The 16,664-nt window shown below is 59.8% G+C and overlaps 1 protein-coding gene across 6 annotated transcripts in view; it reads right to left on the reverse strand.

Annotated features, from left to right (window-relative positions):
- SNX29 (sorting nexin 29) overlaps positions 1-16,664 on the reverse strand; it is a 473,360-nt gene that overhangs the window by 11,833 nt on the left and 444,863 nt on the right. For all 6 annotated transcript variants that reach the window (XM_008257737.5, XM_051847819.3, XM_089321668.1 and 3 more), the window contains one exon: positions 14,462-14,601. In XM_008257737.5, the coding sequence (XP_008255959.2) occupies positions 14,462-14,601 (140 nt within the window). The remainder of the gene's footprint in view (positions 1-14,461; positions 14,602-16,664) is intronic.

The raw sequence follows: 16,664 nt of genomic DNA on the forward strand, positions 1-16,664 counted from the left end.
GAAGAGGCTGGCAAGCTCTTCCCATCACAGATCCCATAGCAAGTACATGCGGCCAGGACACCAAGGCGTGCGGTCAGCCTAGTGGTTAAGGTGCCAACTGAGGCACCCATGTCCCTCATCAGAGCACATGAGTTTCACTCTGGGCTCCAGCTCCTGACTCTGGCTTGCTGCTAATGCAGACCGTGGGAGGCAGCAGTGCTAGCTCAAGAAACTGGGTTCCTGCTACCCACGTGGGAAACCCGAACTGAGTTCTTGGCTCCCAATGTTGGCCCCAGTCCAGCCCTGGTCACTGTGGGCATCTGGGGAATGAACCGATGGACAGGAGTGCATTCTCTCTCTCTCTGCCTCTCAAATTTCTACAAAAAATGAACTGAAGCAGCCACAGTACACAAATGAATGAGTGCGGCTGTGTGCCAATAAAGGTACACTTATAAAACCAAGTTGTCAGCCAGATGTTGTCTGCCAGCTCTGTGTGGACCCCTGGTTTGGGGAATGGCGGGGCTGCTCATGTGCTAACTATCAACTTGCCCTCTGCTTGGAGGCTCCATGGCAGCAAAGGGCTGTGCCCGTGTTGAGAAGAGAAGGAGCCAGCCCCATCCTCGCTCTCCCGACGTCTGAGCTCCAGAGGACGTGGGCTCCTCCATCTGCTGCAGACCAGTCTCCCACCAGCAGTGAGCCCCAGGAGCCCGTAGTCTCTGTGCGGGCACAGTCCTGAGCAAGGCCACCACCATCAGAACACCACGGCTGTGTGAGCCCACGAGCCCCGGCAGGAGCAGCCCCAGGGCTGGGAGTCTGGCAGGCACCAGCTGGGAAAGTGGCTGAGCGTTTGCTGTGTGGCCGTGGGGCTGTGCCGGCTGCACCCCTGGGACCATCAGCCCCTCCTCTGGGGTGCACGGCTCTCACATGGATAGAACAACATGGCAAACCAATTACTCAGTAACGCTGTAGAGCTCCATGAGGCCAGGGCCGACTCCTCGTCACTGCCTCCCCTATCTTCTGATTGCTCTTTCTCTGAGGGCTGGCAGAGTGTCCCCTAGAGTGTCCTCCCCTTAGTGGCCCTGATGGGGGAGTGGCAGGAGCAGGCCTGGCGGAGGAATCTTGTGGAGGGGGCAGCCGCTGAGGGGGGAGGGAGGTTAAAGTCCATGTGCCGCAGTGGCCGTGACCGGGGCCACTCTCACTCCCCATCAGCAGCTCTGAGCCTCAGTCTCCCCGTGTGTAAAGTGGGCCTCGGCGTGGTGACCACCCTCGGGGGAGCACTGTGGCTAGTGCTGGCACAGGGATGTGCTCAGGAACACTGAGCACCGTTACTGATGGTGTGCCCGCTGCCGAGCGCGCATCGCATCCCCTCCACGATGCGTGTTCACACAGCAGAGTCCTTGCGGGCACGCACAGCGATCTGCTGAGAAGGGGTTCACTCCCCAACCCCCCACCCCGGTGTCCCCCCCACACACATGCAGCTCCAGGCCTTGGAGACAATGCACGACTCGGAAAGATCACAAAGGTGACAGCAGGTGGACTGGGAGAGACGCCCGGTGTCCACTGCACCGTCAAACCTGCGAGGGGGCGGGGCATAGACAGGGGACCAGCTGTGGCCCAGGGCAGGAGAGAGGGCTGCCGACTGCTCGGAGCGTGCAGGGCTGCCTGTCCCTCTGTGTCCCCTCCTCAAGCACTTCCTACCCGACAGAGTGGAGGGCCAGAGGAACAGTGCCCCCCAAACATGGCCACGTCCCAACCCCTCCTTGTGACCCCAGGGGCTTTGCAGCGGGACTGCAGGAAGATTCTCAGGTGGGGGGACGAGCGGGCCTACCTACGTGGGCCAGGTGCAATCATGGGGTCCGTGTGAGCGGGCAGCAGAGGGCAGAGCCCCAGGGGCAGCAAGGAAGGCGCCCCGACGCGGTGGCTTCCAGAAGGCGGGAAAGGCAAGCGGGTGGAGTTCTGCTGCCGCCTGCGATGGTGCGGTCCCCCTGGAAGATGCCCGGCAGAGCCGCCGTCCTCCGCCTGCCCCGGCCGTCCCGCTGCTGCTCATGCAGAACGCAGCCCCGCGGTGTTCGCATCGGCTCCAGGCAAGGCTGCTAACCCAACTGCAGACAACACAGTGTCTCTTGTGAATGGCTGAACAACCTGGGGTGGAGCCACAGCCCTAAGGAGGAAGAAGCCAGGGCTACGCCCAGCAGCTTGGCCAGCTCTCCGGGGGCCGTGCTGAGTGGAAGGAGCCGGCCTCTGCAGAGGTGACTGCCCAGCTCCATAGAAAGGACACTTTTCTCGCTGTGGGAAACAGCTGCCCAGGAGTTTCTCAGCCGCACCACACACTCACACTGCCTTCCCCGTGCTCCCTAGACAAGTTACCCACATGCGGCTGCTGCGTAAATGAACCCAGCCTTCCATCTGCCCACGGCTCTGCGGTGCCTCCCACACTGGCTCTCATGCCCGCCTTGTGACGTTGTGCCCTGGTGATGGTGTCAGCCAACAGGACACAGCTGATCAGAATGGCACAGGAGCCTTTAGAGGGAACCCGGCTCTCCTGGCTCTTGCCTGTGCTATACAGACAACAGTGCAGCATGGTCTCGTCACCCTGGAGCCAGGGCGTGGCAGCGAGCTCAGCTGAGGCCAGCCAAGGCCAGCCAAGGCCAGCTGAGCCCAGCCGAGCCCAGCCGAGCCCCGGCCATGGCCTCTTGTAGGAGCAGTGTGCTGTTACCGCTGTGGGCGACCCGAGCGCTGTGGCTGTCTATCACACGGCACAAACCCGGCAGCCGATCCCTGATGAGGCAGCCCGCAAAGCCTCCCCCTGCAAGACACCATTTAGAAAGTGCAAGGGGAAACACGCAAGGCCATGACATTGCTCAGCCCACGGAGAAGCAACCGCCAAGATGGCCGATGTGTCAGCGGGATGAGGCAGCTGAGTCGGCGGACATGGTCAGCTGCTGGGGTCCTGGGGCAGACGTCTTAGGACGCGGCCCAAGGTGGAGGCGGTGACTGTGCCCCACATAACTGATCCGCTTCCCTCTCTCAGATGCTCCTGCGTTTAAAAATAAAAGACACGAAGGAGGGCAAGCAGTTGTGATAATATCTAAGCTCCCAACTCACATGATTTTGGGAGTAAAGTAAGATACTTTCTACAAACTCAAAAAAATAAGGCTGCAGTCAAAACAGCTTCCCTCTGAGAGCGGCCGTCGAAGGGGGCTTGCTTTCGACCCCCTCACCAAGCCTCTGAGGGCTCTGCCACCAGCCCCATTCTAAGGCCGGCCGGAGGTGGAGGTGGACAGAGGCCAGGCCTGCCGGGCTGCAGGGCAGCAGAGCTGGGATCTGAACGCAGGCCTGCTGGACCCCACGTCTCTGTGTTTCCATCACGTGCCATGCTGCCGTGTGAGTCCTGTGAGATGCTGACAGCCGTCCACCACGTGACCGGTTTACAGGATGGAAAGAGGGGCCGCCGGCTTGGAGGAATCTCGCGCTTGGCAGGCTGGCCTCTGCGTTCAGCAACACAGGGTGTGGCCCTGGGGACGCTGCCTCTACGCTGAGAGGGCACAGGGCCCAGGCTCCTGAATCGCCCGGATGACTTCCGGGCAGAAGGGGAGCAGCCGTGGAGAAGTGGACGCTGTCTCTCAGGTCCCCCCGTACCACTCCCCTGCTGGGCTCTTCCAGAACTGGCCCCTGTGGCCTGGCCGCGTGATGCTGAGCTGTACGTGGGCTCTAAGGGGCTCAGTAGCTGGGCTCACGCCCAGTGACAACAGCAACTGCTGGTTTTCCTGCAGCCACCGCTAATCCAGCGAGCAACTATTATGTGCCTGGTACTAAGCACCTCCGATGTTCCAAGGTAGGAACTATCGTCAGTCCCATTTTATAGATGAGGAAATCAAGGCCCAAAGCCCTTAAAGGGGTTAATCCATGAGCACCAAGAGAGCGCATGGCATGGCCTTGAGCCCCCTTTGCCAGGGAGGATGCAGTCCTGTCGGTGCCTTCACGGCACACATCACGAAACACTCCACATCCCAAACCCCAACGGCACGGCTCAGCCCCTGTTGTGTTTGCAGTATCTCAACCTGCCCTCCCGGAGCAAGAAAGTGAGAACACCCCCCACAGCTCTGGCGCAGCAAGTCCTCCCGTGCGAAAAAGAAAAACATGGAATCCTGTTCTTAGGCAGCAATCCTGAGTGACACTGGCCAAGCCAGCAGACCGTGTGGGGCCTGGGGCCAGTGCTGGGCTCCTTTCTGGGCCTAAGAGACGAAGGAAGGCAAACCAGTTAGGGCGGGGTGGGTCATCAGGGTGGATGGCCACAGGGAGCTAAAGGCCCTGGGAAGTCCCTGGTGTCCCCTCCACCCACCCGGTTCTCCAGCCCTGTTGGCAGCACTCACTCTGAGAGTCAGTGCCAAGGAGGGGCACTGGATGGGACCTTGGACAGCTCTGACAAGTAGCCCCAGAGCACGTCTGTATAGTGAGAGGTTGGAGCAGGGACGTCAATGGCTGCGGCCCCGAGCTGAGGTGGTGGTTAGAGACACGGTGACAAACACTGTTCTCACTTCCTGGGGAGCACCAGGACCTGCAATCTGGAAGTCACTGACCACGAAGCTGCTGGGGAGTGCTCTGCTGTGTGCTCCCTCCCGCTGCGGACTCGTGCACCTGTAAGCTCAGCCTGCACCGCCCGCTCCACCCCATCCAGCCTGCGAGGACTCGATGCCTGAGGACAACTGGGGCGGCGCAGGGCCAAACCATCCTCGGTGTCGTCTCGCCGTCCCCTGCGTGCCCGTGGGGCCTGGGGGTCCTGCCGCTCACACGGACCCCGGGAGCCGGCTCCTCCAGCTAGATCAGTGTCCCCGCCTCGGCACTGCAGCCTGTGTGTCTCAGGACGTTCAACCACCGGACTCCAGGAGCGCCGGCCCCCCCCCAGCTGTGACAGCCCAGAAAGCCACGTTAGCAGGCCCCAGAGGTCTGAGGAAGCCCACCAGGGCCTGGGGTGCGGGTGGAGAGAGAGAAGTGGGACACCCACAGTGAAAGGTCCTGCCAGAGTCTCTCCACAGGGAACCCCCTCAGGCAAGTTCTACCCAGGAACACAACTTGGTTCTGGAGCTCAACAGGTGAAAAGCCCTGACTTCCTTTTCTACCCAAATAACTGAGACCAGCCCCCCAACCCTGAACAGACACAACAGCCCTCCGAGGCCCCAGTCTTCCTGTTCAGCTGCAGAAAAAAAAATTACAAAACAATTGGCTGTGGATGCCAGCATTGTGGTGCAAGGAATTAGGCTGCCACCTGCAATGCTGGCATCCTGTACCAGAGCGCCAGTTCAAGTCCCAGCAGTGCCACTTCCAATCCAGCTCCCTACTCACATGCCTGGGAAAGCAGCAAAAAATGGCCCAAGTGTTTGGGTCCCTGCACCCATGTGGGAGACCCTAATGGAATTTCAGGCTCCTGGTTTCAGCCTTGACTGCCCAGCCCTGACTGTCACAGCCATTTAGGGAGTGAACCAGCAGATGGAAGATTTCTCTGTCTCTCCCTCTCAAATAAATAAATCTTTTAAAAAATGATCAGCTGTGATCTTTTGACAGGCAACCAAGCCATGCTGATGGCTGTCTAAGAAGGCAGGAAACGCAAAGAAGAAATGGAAACCCAGGCAGATGCTTCACACCCAACAGCAGGACACGGGGCTGGAATCCTCCCCAGGGAGGAGGGTGGCGGAGCGAACGGGCTGCACTTGGATGCTGGGCAGAAGTCTGCCAGGCCTGTGTTAAAGAACTCCCCCTATCTCCTGGTACCAAGCTGGCCCAGGGACACAGGGCCCCGAGGCCTGTCAAAGCTGCCCTGCTCAACACCTGGTCAGCATCACTGCTGGGCCTTAGCGGCTTCAGCCACAGCCACCTGCTTTCTCACATGCTCAACAGTGTCACCGGCTGCAGTCCCTTTTGGCTCTGGGGTACTCTGGACACGGGACACGTGGGTCCCACAGGTGTTTTGTTTGCCCACAAATGAGTCCCCAAGGTAATGTGAACATGAGATTTAGTGTCAAGATGGGAGTTTCTGCTAATTCCAGAAAAAAACAGAGTTTTTCCCAGTAACCAGCAGTCCCATACAGCAATCTTCAACCAGGTGAGTAGTGGCCAAGGCCTTTCATTGGGGCCTACAAGCTCCACTTCATAACCCTACCCCTTTTACCTCCCTGGCCTGACTCACTGCTATGACCTGCCCTGACCCCACAGGCACCTGGTACATGGTGGGGAGTGGGTGAGCTTTGTCTGCTCTCTCACTGCCGGATACGTGGAAGGTGCCAAGCATCTACAGGCACGGTGCTGAGAGATCACAGGAACCAATGAGGAGGGGACCCCGCCACCCTGGGCAGAAACACCCAATTAGGGGCGCTGGCCCTTCTCCCTCCGACAGCGACGAGGGGCACAGGTGGAGGCAAAGGCTGCCAGGAACAGCAGTGCCTCCTCTGATGTGGACGAGCCTGCCCATGGTCCCCTTGGAGTTGGGGATGGGGCTTTCCCCCATGCCCCCTGTCCAAACAAGATCCCACGAGCCCAGAGGGCCTCCACCTGTCCTGAGTTATCCCAGGAGCCACGAGGCCAGGACTCCTGAAAAGGCATGCGAGGTCCTGGTCCCACCAGGGGTCACTGTGGGGACTTCCCGGGGGAAGCTTCGAGCCATGCAAGGTGCACGCCACCGGAAAAAACCCTGCTGTCCACGGCCTCTGCCAGCTCCAGGATCTACTTGCTCAGGGCGGGCTGGGGGCTTCCAAGGCACTGCCGCTCCCCACCCGCCCCAGCACCTGAGGACTTGTGCGTGCACTTGCCACTGCTGAGGCGAACAGAGACGCCACCTGCTCTGTGGGGCCTCAGCCATGATGGCAGCAGAGGAGGAGGGCGGCTCCCTCGCCCCAGAGCCCTAGGGCTCTGTGTCATAGTGCAGCTCTCCCATGCTGAGGGGCTACTGTCGGAGACCCCCTGCTGCTTGCCACACCTTCTCTAGACTTACATGCCATCGGCCCAAGGGGCTCCAGGCCTGGCCCAGTGCTCTCCCTCCTGGCCCTGGCCCTCGGCTCTCCCTGCTCTCCCGGCGTGTTTTTCCTGCAACCTCTGGGGTTCCCACAAGGCAGCCATTCCCCTCGGAAATCCTCTCCCCAAAGAGTCTTTCCAAATTCCTGAAAGGACAAGCTCTGGGAGTTGAGGTGGTGACGCCAGAATGCCTGGATTTTCTCAAATCATAAATTATTCTGAAAATACTCCCAACATTCTTCACACTACTCATGGCTGCAGAAATCCAAAATGATTTGCATCATAAATGAGACACATCAATGCGGAGGTATCTACCAAGGACCGGAGCCACAGCCCACGACGGGGCTGCAGACACGGCTGGGGCACCGGCGTGGGCTAAGCCGCTCCTAGCACCACGTCCAGGCAGCTCACTGGAGGGCTGTGCCTCTGAAATCTGTTACTTCTGGTATTACCACTGCCTCAGAGGACCTGGGCACGTGAGCATACTGGTGCTTCCTTCACTCGCGAGAATGGCTCACTGCAGGCAGCAGCCAGAGCCAGCGCACACACTCTGATCTTGGCCTTGGCTCAGAGTTCTAATTCAGAGGCAACCATTTCTCCCCTGGAATCCTGGTTCCTGCAGACACCCACTGTTACCTCCGACTCTGTGTGGGCACCGCCACCTGCCCTGGCCTTGTCTGTGTGCATTCCTTTCAAACCAGGACCGTCAACTGTCACACCCTCATGTCTGCAGAACTGTAGGGCTCTCTTGACGCATTCTCCTTGAGATCTGAGACTCCAATGGGAAACGTCAGGATGGTGACCTGACACGTGCTCAGAGGACAGGCCCGAGCGGCCACACCTCTCCTACGTGGACCAATGTCTCATGTCCACCCCTTTGCTCTGTGTCCCCGTGACCTTCACTCACTCAGATGTTCAGCCTCAAAGACTGGCTCATCTCTGACACCGCCCCCTTCCCATCATCCCACTGGGCTGGCTCATCACCTGCTTGTCTGTCACTGCTCTGTCGCCAGTGGTGCCAATGCCAACCCTGCTGCCTGGGTGTGAGGATGGTGGACCCAACAATGCTTACACCCGGCTCTGAGCAGGGGCTGAGCAGGGTGCGGGCAGCCCTGCCTCCCCCTGCTGGCTTTGTACTCCGCAGCCTCCATCCCTCTCGGAGGCTCTGGTCGAGGCCAACCCCTGCCTGCCAGTGGGGTACCACTAAGGCCTCTGCCTGCTTCCCAGCCTACCCACTCTCTACCCAGCAGCAATGCAGTCTCACAAGGTGAAAGCCGAGCTAAAGGACCTGTGGAGACACCTGCTGCCTGGGCGTCAGCCTTATGTCCCGGCACCCTCTGGACGCAGGGGCAAGGGCCCCGTTCTCCCACCACCGTGGAAAGGATGGCTGTCCCTTTAGGATGTCCAGAGTCCTGCCTACCACACTGGCCTTTCTTAGGTGGAGGCAGTGACATCTGTCAAAACTCAAAATGCTCCTGCGCTGTGGGCCAGAGGGGCTTCCAGAAATCAGGCCCAGAGACCCAGCTGCCAGCACGTGCCCCTCTGGGAGGTTCCAGGAAATACCAAGTCGGGGCAGCCGCCAGAAGATTGTAACTGTCCCAGCAGAGAGCAGGCGTCGCAGCGGGTCCCAGGTCCCCTGAAGCTTTCAGGAGTCAACTGAGCCAGTGGGAGAAGGCAAATAGCAGAGGGCTGTGCCGAGCTCCGGCCGGCCTGGCAGGACGCCGCCTCCTGCAGTGACTCGGGAGCCTGGATGGCGGTAACGGGGGTGGGCATGGAATGTGATGGATGCCGCCTCCTGCAGTCACTCGGGAGCACGGACGGTGGTGACTGGGGGTGGGGGGCAGGGGTGGGCATGGAACGCGATGGACCCTGCCTCCTGCAGTCACACAGGAGCCTGGACGGCGGTAACAAGGGTGAGCATGGAACGCCGACGGCCTCGCCTGGTCCATCAGCATTGTAGACCGCGGCAGCATTTTCACACCACAGCTCATCACTTCCCCCAAGACGTCTGCGCCGCAGCCCCTCTCTGCTGCTAGAAATGGCTACCTGCAGGCCGTGCTGACCACCTGGGGGGCACCGTCCTGTAAGCATGACACCCATGCCTCCCACGACCCTTGGGGCAACCCCGGAGGCAGCTGCTGCTGCTGTCCCTGCTGCTCAGGTGGGGAGGGGTGAGCGACTCGCTGAGGTCACATGGCTGGCTGGTGCTAGGACTGAGATACTGCCCAAGGCAGTGTGACACATAAGTAGGTGCTCTGCATAGATCCAAGTAACCAAGAGAAGAGAGAGAGGAAGGGCACGCGGACACATAACATCATGGCCTGTACGTACGCTGGCCCTTGAGGGCTGGCTCCAGGTCTCATTCATCTGTGCATGGCCCCTCCCAACCTCCCTGCTTAGCCCTGCGGCCTGTACATAGTAGGCCCTCGATACATGTTGACTTGAAGATAAAGCTGCCTGTTGCCTCAGACAAAAGCATGAGCAACTTGGGGCCTCCCTGCACCTGCCCAGCTGGCCGGGTGCTGGATGAGCACCGGTAGCTCTCTTCACTCACCCAGTAGCCAGCGTGCAGCTGCCTCCATGTCCAGCTAATCATCCCCCGCCCCGGCCCCTCTCCATTCCCATCCAGCATGAAGTTTTAAAACCATAAAGGAGGTTATGCCCCAGCCCTGCCCAACCCCTCGGTGGCTTCCCAACCCACCTGGAATAAATCCTGAAGTCACTGTCCCAGTCTCCAAGGTCCTGTAGGATCTGGGCCCCTAGCTCTCTATGGGAGGCCACATTTGTTCCTGACACGGGGCCTCTGCACTGACCGCTCCATCCACCCAAGCACCCTTCCCATCAACAGTCACCTCGTCTTCCCTCGGAGAGGCCCTTCCTGGGCCCTGGTGGGAAACAGCACTGGGGGCTCCCCAGCCCCCCACGCTGCACCCCCTGCTCTCCCAGGGTCTTCACCACCTGGGGGATACGACTTCTCTGTCCACCCCTTCTTCATCCTCTCTGCTACATGAAGGTATCCCCACCCCTTCTTATAAAAATGTAATCTATCCCCAGAGCTACAAAGTAGTTGGTAGGCGCTCGGTACACAGCAAAAGGATGAAAAAGACACGGGCTGAATGCAGGCCCCTCTGAGGGACACAGTCTGTGTCCCTGGAGTCATCCCAGTGTCACCTCCTCCCCCACCCCCGGGGAAACAATCTCCAACCCCCACCCAACAGAGAGCAGTGGCAGCAAGGGCAGCGCCGTTACTGTCATTCGGGGCCTGCCTTGGGGACAGGGAGGCCAGCCGCAAGTGAGAGAAGAGGAGCTGTCACCTTGGCACCTTCAGCACAGCCAGGGCACTGCGGCCCCCCCCAGGCAGGGCCCCTCAGCCCCAGAGTGCAGCACCTGGGGGACCCGGCTTCTGCTGCCTCCCTTAACATAGGCACCTGCACGTCAGCTCCTGGGCGGCCGGGCAGCAGGTGCACTGGAGGTGGGGCTTTCTGGTGTTGAGTATCCATGGTGGGGGGTGATGCTGCCTTCCCCAGGGACAGTCCTGACCCTGGGAGGGGAGCACAGCGCACACTTGCTCCTGCCTGCAGCCTCTCTGTGCATGACCCCAGGCAAATCACCTGCCTTTCCTGAGGGCCCGATGTGTATGTACAAGATGGGTGGGTGGGTGGAGGGACAGATGACGGACGAAGAGTCAGCTTGACGTCCGCAGGGTTTCTGTAGGGATCCTCCCGCTCCTGCTCTTGACTTCACACACATCTGGACAAGGGGATACACGCTCTCCCACAGACCATCCCGTCTCGTACCCCAGCATCAAGAGGTCAGCACCCCTATGCCCGCCACACGCATGGGGAGCACCAGGGCTCAGAGTCACTGTCTCTGCCCGAGGCCGCTTGCCTCCTTAGCAGCAGAACCGGGGGAAGTCGCTCACTCCAAAATCTCCCAGCCTTCCATGGGTGGCAGGGGTCTCATACCTGTCTGCCTTCAAGGGCGAGGCAGCCGAGGCAGATCGGGGAAGCAGGCCAAGGGGGATGCAAGAGGGAGTCGCTGGGGTGCACGTGTCCTGCACGTCTTACTTTAAAACACTATCCACGCTGCCGGTCTGCCAGTGGGCCCTGGCAAACTGGACGATGCCGAGGACTCAGGAGCCTAGAAGGTTCTGGCCAGCCCACAAGAGTCAGGTGAGCTAAAAGCTCCTCAGGAGGAGCCATGTGACAAGGTCTGAACCTGGGCCCACCAACCCCGGGCAGTGTCGGGCAGGGCGCTTCCTCCCTGGGCTAAGCTTGCCCTGCTTCAGCTGAGAGTCCGTCTGACAACCTCGGGAGTCAGTGTGGCAGCAGATGGGCAGGGGGCGCATGGGAAACGCGGACCACGTTTTCTGCTGAGACGCCAGTTGGGAATCTGTGCCATGCCCTACATTCTTCTGCTTCCTCTCCCTCTAACTTCCCCTCCCCCTCAAGGAGCAGCGGAACATGACGTTTGTCCCAGGGATGAAGTACTCTGCAGGAAGCCGTTTTAATAACGTGTTCAGTGAGAGCATGGCGCGCCAATGCAGCCCTTACTGACGTGCGTGCACGCTGGTGCTGCAGAGTGAAGCCTTTGGCCTCTGAGACTCCCCTGGGGCTCCGGACCCCCTGCAGGGTGCCACTTCTCTGCACGCCCCGCAAACAACAGGGGAATACAAACAATGGGGCTTCCAAAAGACAAAGGAGCTGGGTGTGGCCATTCACTGGCTCCCTGTTTTGTGGGGTGGGCTTCTGTCCCCACCTGGGCCACACCGATACACACACAGAATCCAAAATGGGAAAGACACATCCCACTTCCTGTCCTGCTTTCTATCTCACAGCTGTGACTGGCACTGGCAAGGTGGGCAGCGGGAGGCTGAGAGACTGGCAGAAAACACTTGAACCTGCTGGCTCTTGAGCTCAGATCTGTGCAGAGAGCAGATCCCTTAGAAGTCGTGTGCCCCATGCAGAAAACACTGAAAACAAGGCTGACAGCCAAGATGGAACAAAGTGGAAAAGTGTGCAAAGCAGGGCCTGCCTCGCCGGACTCCTGGGTGCACAGGGCAAAGGTTTATTTTTGAGGCGAAACCTGAGCAAATTCTACCCTCTAGCTTTTATCTGCCCTGCCCACCTTGCTACACCCCAGACAGCAATAGGGTCACCTGGTCCACTGCAGTTTAATAAGCAACTGGCTGAAGAAATGGATGGACAGGAGTGCAGGATGCAAGCCAAACACGTCATGGAAAACTCGGGATGTCCTGACACCCTGTGAGCAGCGGGTAAGAACCAGGACCCCACACCCCGGTGTCTACCAGGCCAGCAGGTCCTGCGAGGGATGCCCTGAGTTTGAGAAACCCATCCAAGAGCCAGGATACACGGCAGGGGAGGCTGGTGCAGGGTCCAGGCAGCAACACAGCTGGGGACTCAGTGGGCACAGGGCACCACTGCTGGACCCCAGCTAAGTGTAACGGAGTGAAGAGGGGGGGAGGGATGACCAACTCTTGACTATGTGAAAGCAAGCTTGGCATTGGGGTTTTTAAATTTATTTTTAGGTGTCTGTTTTGGATGATATAAACTATTTCAACTAAGAGAAACAAGCAAATAACAAACCTCAGTGTTGAAGCCACTTAGACTCAGACTCAATCCTCAGGCTGGAGACTTGCCACCTACACCCCAAGCAAGGCAGTAGCCCAGGCCCCCCGTGTGCTGGCCGGGTAACCCTGAGCCACGCGTGGACAGTAGCCCAGGCCCCCCGTGTGCTGGCCGGGTAACCCTGAGCCACGCGTGGACAGTAGCCCAGGCCCCCCGTGTGCTGGCCGGGTAACCCTGAGCCACGCGCGGACAGTAGCCCAGGCCCCCGTGTGCTGGCCGGGTAACCCTGAGCCACGCGTGGACAGTAGCCCAGGTCCCCCGTGTGCTGGCCGGGTAACCCTGAGCCACATGTGGACAGTAGCCCAGGCCCCCGTGTGCTGGCCGGGTAACCCTGAGCCACAGGTGGACAGTAGCCCAGGCCCCCCGTGTGCTGGCCGGGTAACCCTGAGCCACGCGTGGACAGTAGCCCAGGCCCCCGTGTGCTGGCCGGGTAACCCTGAGCCACGGGTGGAGAGTAGCGCAGGCCCCCCAAGTGATGGCTGGATGACCCTGAGCCACGCATGGACAGTAGCCCAGGCCCCTGTGTGCTGGCCGGGTAACCCTGAGCCACGCGTGGACAGTAGCCCAGGCCCCCCATGCGCTGGCTGGGTAACCCTCAGCCTGCATTCCTCATCCACATGACAGGGAGGTGGGACTGTCTCCTGTGAGGGAGTCCACTGATGCTCAGTGACTAAATGGACTTAGGGTCCTCACTCAGCATTTCAAAGAAGCAAGCAAATGCTGTCAAGATCTGCTGTTCAGGGGTTTATTTTCTTAGACAAGCGGTTAAAACCAAACCAAACCAAACCAAGCAAAGCAGAACTCCCTCGGGCTCAGCTCCGCAGACCTGCGGTCCCGCTGTTTTCCGTGGGTGCACACTCAGGAGCTCTCACTGCGGGTTCAGCTGCGGGGCAAAGCTTAGCTGGCACCTGCCTCCCACGCCCCCGGGGAAACAGCGGGCACGTCCCGGGGCCCTCCCCTCTCACTCAGAAAAGCAAGCAGGAGAGGGCTACATCGGGGCAGAAGCTGTCTCGTTTCAGCGGAGGGCCAGACCCTCGTGCAGCCAAGACTGCCGGTGTCAACGTGGCGTCACCTGCCATCACCTCCTCAAGTTCTGTGTTTCAAAACCCACGAAGTGGGCCTGATGTTCTCAGTGTCAACCCGGTGCCAAAGCCACCTGTCCTGGTCCCGACTCACAGCAGCCCTTCGACAGACCCGCCACGACACGCCCGAGGTTCACGTTAACACGCCGCCCCCACCACGGGACCCACTGGCATGTGGTCAACACCTGGCCAGAGTTGCCAGGACTGACCGCATGGGGCAGGAGGGCTGCTGGCATGCCGTGAGGGGCAGGGCCTCTCCTTCCCTCACCTCCTCACTGCTCAGTTCAAGTTTAATCAGGGGATTTAGCCAGATCCGGAGAGAGATAAACTTCCTTTTCAAGTTTTCTTTACAAGCTAAGTGGGCAAGGGGTTTAAATGGCATGTTAAGTCCGTTCTCGTTTACCTGATCCCCACACAGAAACCACTGCAGTCCACATGGGGGTCTGTGGGGCGTGGCCTCCGGTTTCCAACCCAAGGCAGAGAAACACTGACGTGGACGTGTCAGTGCCGGCCCCTCTCAGCCACACCGAAACTGAACCTGGCCTCTGATGAGCACGCACGGCAGTCTGAAGCCAGACCCCGAATTTACTCTCAGCTGCCGACCTTGGAGGACCCCACAGCGCGGCCAGCCCTCCCTTTCAGCACCTCCAGTGAGTGGGGCATACAGAGGCCACCGGCTCCGCTCCCTGACCTCCGGAGAGAGGATGCCAGGAGCCGGCGGCGGAGGCCCCCGTGCTGGGTACTCACACGAAGAAGGGCATGAGCTGGATCAGCGTCTCCTTCTTGGGGCTGGCGGCAAACTCGGGGACCGCCTGGATGACTTTGTTCATGACGCTGCGCAGGTAACTCTGCAGCTGCTTTCTTCGTTCCTCCACGAACTTGGCATCCTGCACAAACACACGAAGCATGCGTGTCAGGGAAGGCCTGCTCTGCCTCTTCAGAGCCCAGCACGGAGAAGACGCAGACCACCCACCCTGACGCGTGGCTGGCCGGCACTGACGGGGCGATCCCACGTGCTAACGGCCACCTCCAGGGCTGCGTGCTACCATGCCTGGTGGCACCGAGGGTGCGTCCGACACTGCTGGCATTGTAACTGGGGAAAAACAGGTCCACAGCCTACACCCAGGAGCTCCACATGTGCCAGGCGGGGGGGTGAGGGTCCAGGGACAGAACGATGGGTGTATGCGGTCACTGCTGTGGCCAGGCCAGCGAAGGAGAACCCAGTGACCACACCACCGAATGGACACGAATCACACCGAAATACCACCCTCTAGGGCACTGCTTAGATTGGCCCTCACAGGATCTTCTGAAATAACAATTAGAAAGATTTTACCAATAAGCAAGTGTTTTCTACCTTCTCTGGCAGAACTAGAATGGGGGGGGACGTGGCTCAGGGTCCCACCAGCTAGAGGGCGGGTCTAGGTCCCTGCTACTCAGCGGCTCTGTGTTCCACAAGCCCCACCCCACATCCGCCCGGCTCCTGACGGCAGGGCCAGCGTCTCAGGTGTGCCACCTGCAGTCGATGAGGCTCTGCCCTTGGACGGGAGGGTGGATGTACAGCCCATATGGACGTTTTCACAGCCTGGGGGCGGGGGGGCCACATCTGTGCAGGGCCTGGCCCCACAGATTCTGCAGAGGATCCCGCTTGTGGGGCTCTATCCTGGGGCAGGGGGTGGGAGCTGGGGGCTCGCTGACAGCAGAAACCCGGGGCAGCCTGTGTGCAGGCCTGCTGAGTACATGAAGGGCACGGGCAGGAGGAGCGGGGTCATTTCCATCTCGCAAGGGTCACGTGGAGCAGAGGAGGAGAAGGCAGCCAAGGGCAGGGCTGGGCGACTGCCTCCTCCACACCCCTGTGCGGGCGTGGGGCTGGCCCAAGCCCGGAGCTCCGGAACTGTCCATGACATGAGGCGAGGGCTCAGACAGCACCTAGCATGGAGCCTGTTCCCTGATAGAGGGGTCCTACCACGCCCGGCCAAGGCCCTGGCACAGAGGCAAGCTTCCTTCTTAGGTGGCACGCCAAGCCAAGGCAGGCAGAATTGGCTGATGTAATCACGTGGCCTGGAAAAATCCATACCCCAGACAAAAGGAGTCAAGTTTCAGGGAAAAAAAAAGTACACCCATATTAGAAACCTTCCCAGGGGCCAGCACTGTGGCGCAGTGGGTTAAGCCGCCATTTGCAGTACTGGCATCCCATATCAAAGTGCCTGTTCCACTCCAGCTGCTCTGCTTCCCATGGAGTTTTCTGCTAACACGCCTGGGAGAGCAGTAGAAGATGCCCCAAGGACGTGGGCGCTTCCCATCCATGTGGGAGACCAGATAGAGTCCCTGGCTCCTGGCTCTGTCCTGGCCTAGACCTGGCTAATGTAGTTACCTGGGGAGTGAACCAGCGGATGGAAGCGTGCTCTCTCTCCCCCCTCCCCTGTCCCCCCCAACCCCACCCTCACTTTGTCGCTCTGCCTTTCAAACAAATAAATCCTAAGACAAGACTAGACTTCTCCAGGCAGTCTATGGTATACACTTATCAGGAGAAGTTACTGTTTATCTGAAATTCAAATTTCAACTGTTGCCTTGTATTTTCACTGGCAAGCCTCTGAGACCAGGTGGGAGGAAGAGCCATGGGACATCTACTGCCAGCAGGGACCCCTGGGGCCACTCCAAAGTCACAGCAAGGACTTCTTGCCCCAGCCACTCTACAGCCTGGCTGGTGGCAGACAGCTCTGCCGGCTCCCCCACAAGCCACTCCCAGGCACCCACAAACCACAGGTGGCCCACAGGTATGCTCTGCATGGCCTGAGGAAAGCCATTGCAACCTTGTGATTTCCCCTCTAGAACAAGCAGTCTTGCTGGTGGGCAGGGCTGAGCAGTGAGGGCCTGCCACATGTGTAGGCACAGCACCGCCCCCCGACCCAGCCCACTCCCCACAGGCCTGGAGTCTGCGGCCCCACATCTA

This window comes from Oryctolagus cuniculus, chromosome 19 (genome assembly GCF_051225735.1).
Source record: "Oryctolagus cuniculus isolate XC-2025 breed Fujian yellow rabbit chromosome 19, ASM5122573v1, whole genome shotgun sequence".
NCBI lineage: Eukaryota > Metazoa > Chordata > Mammalia > Lagomorpha > Leporidae > Oryctolagus > Oryctolagus cuniculus.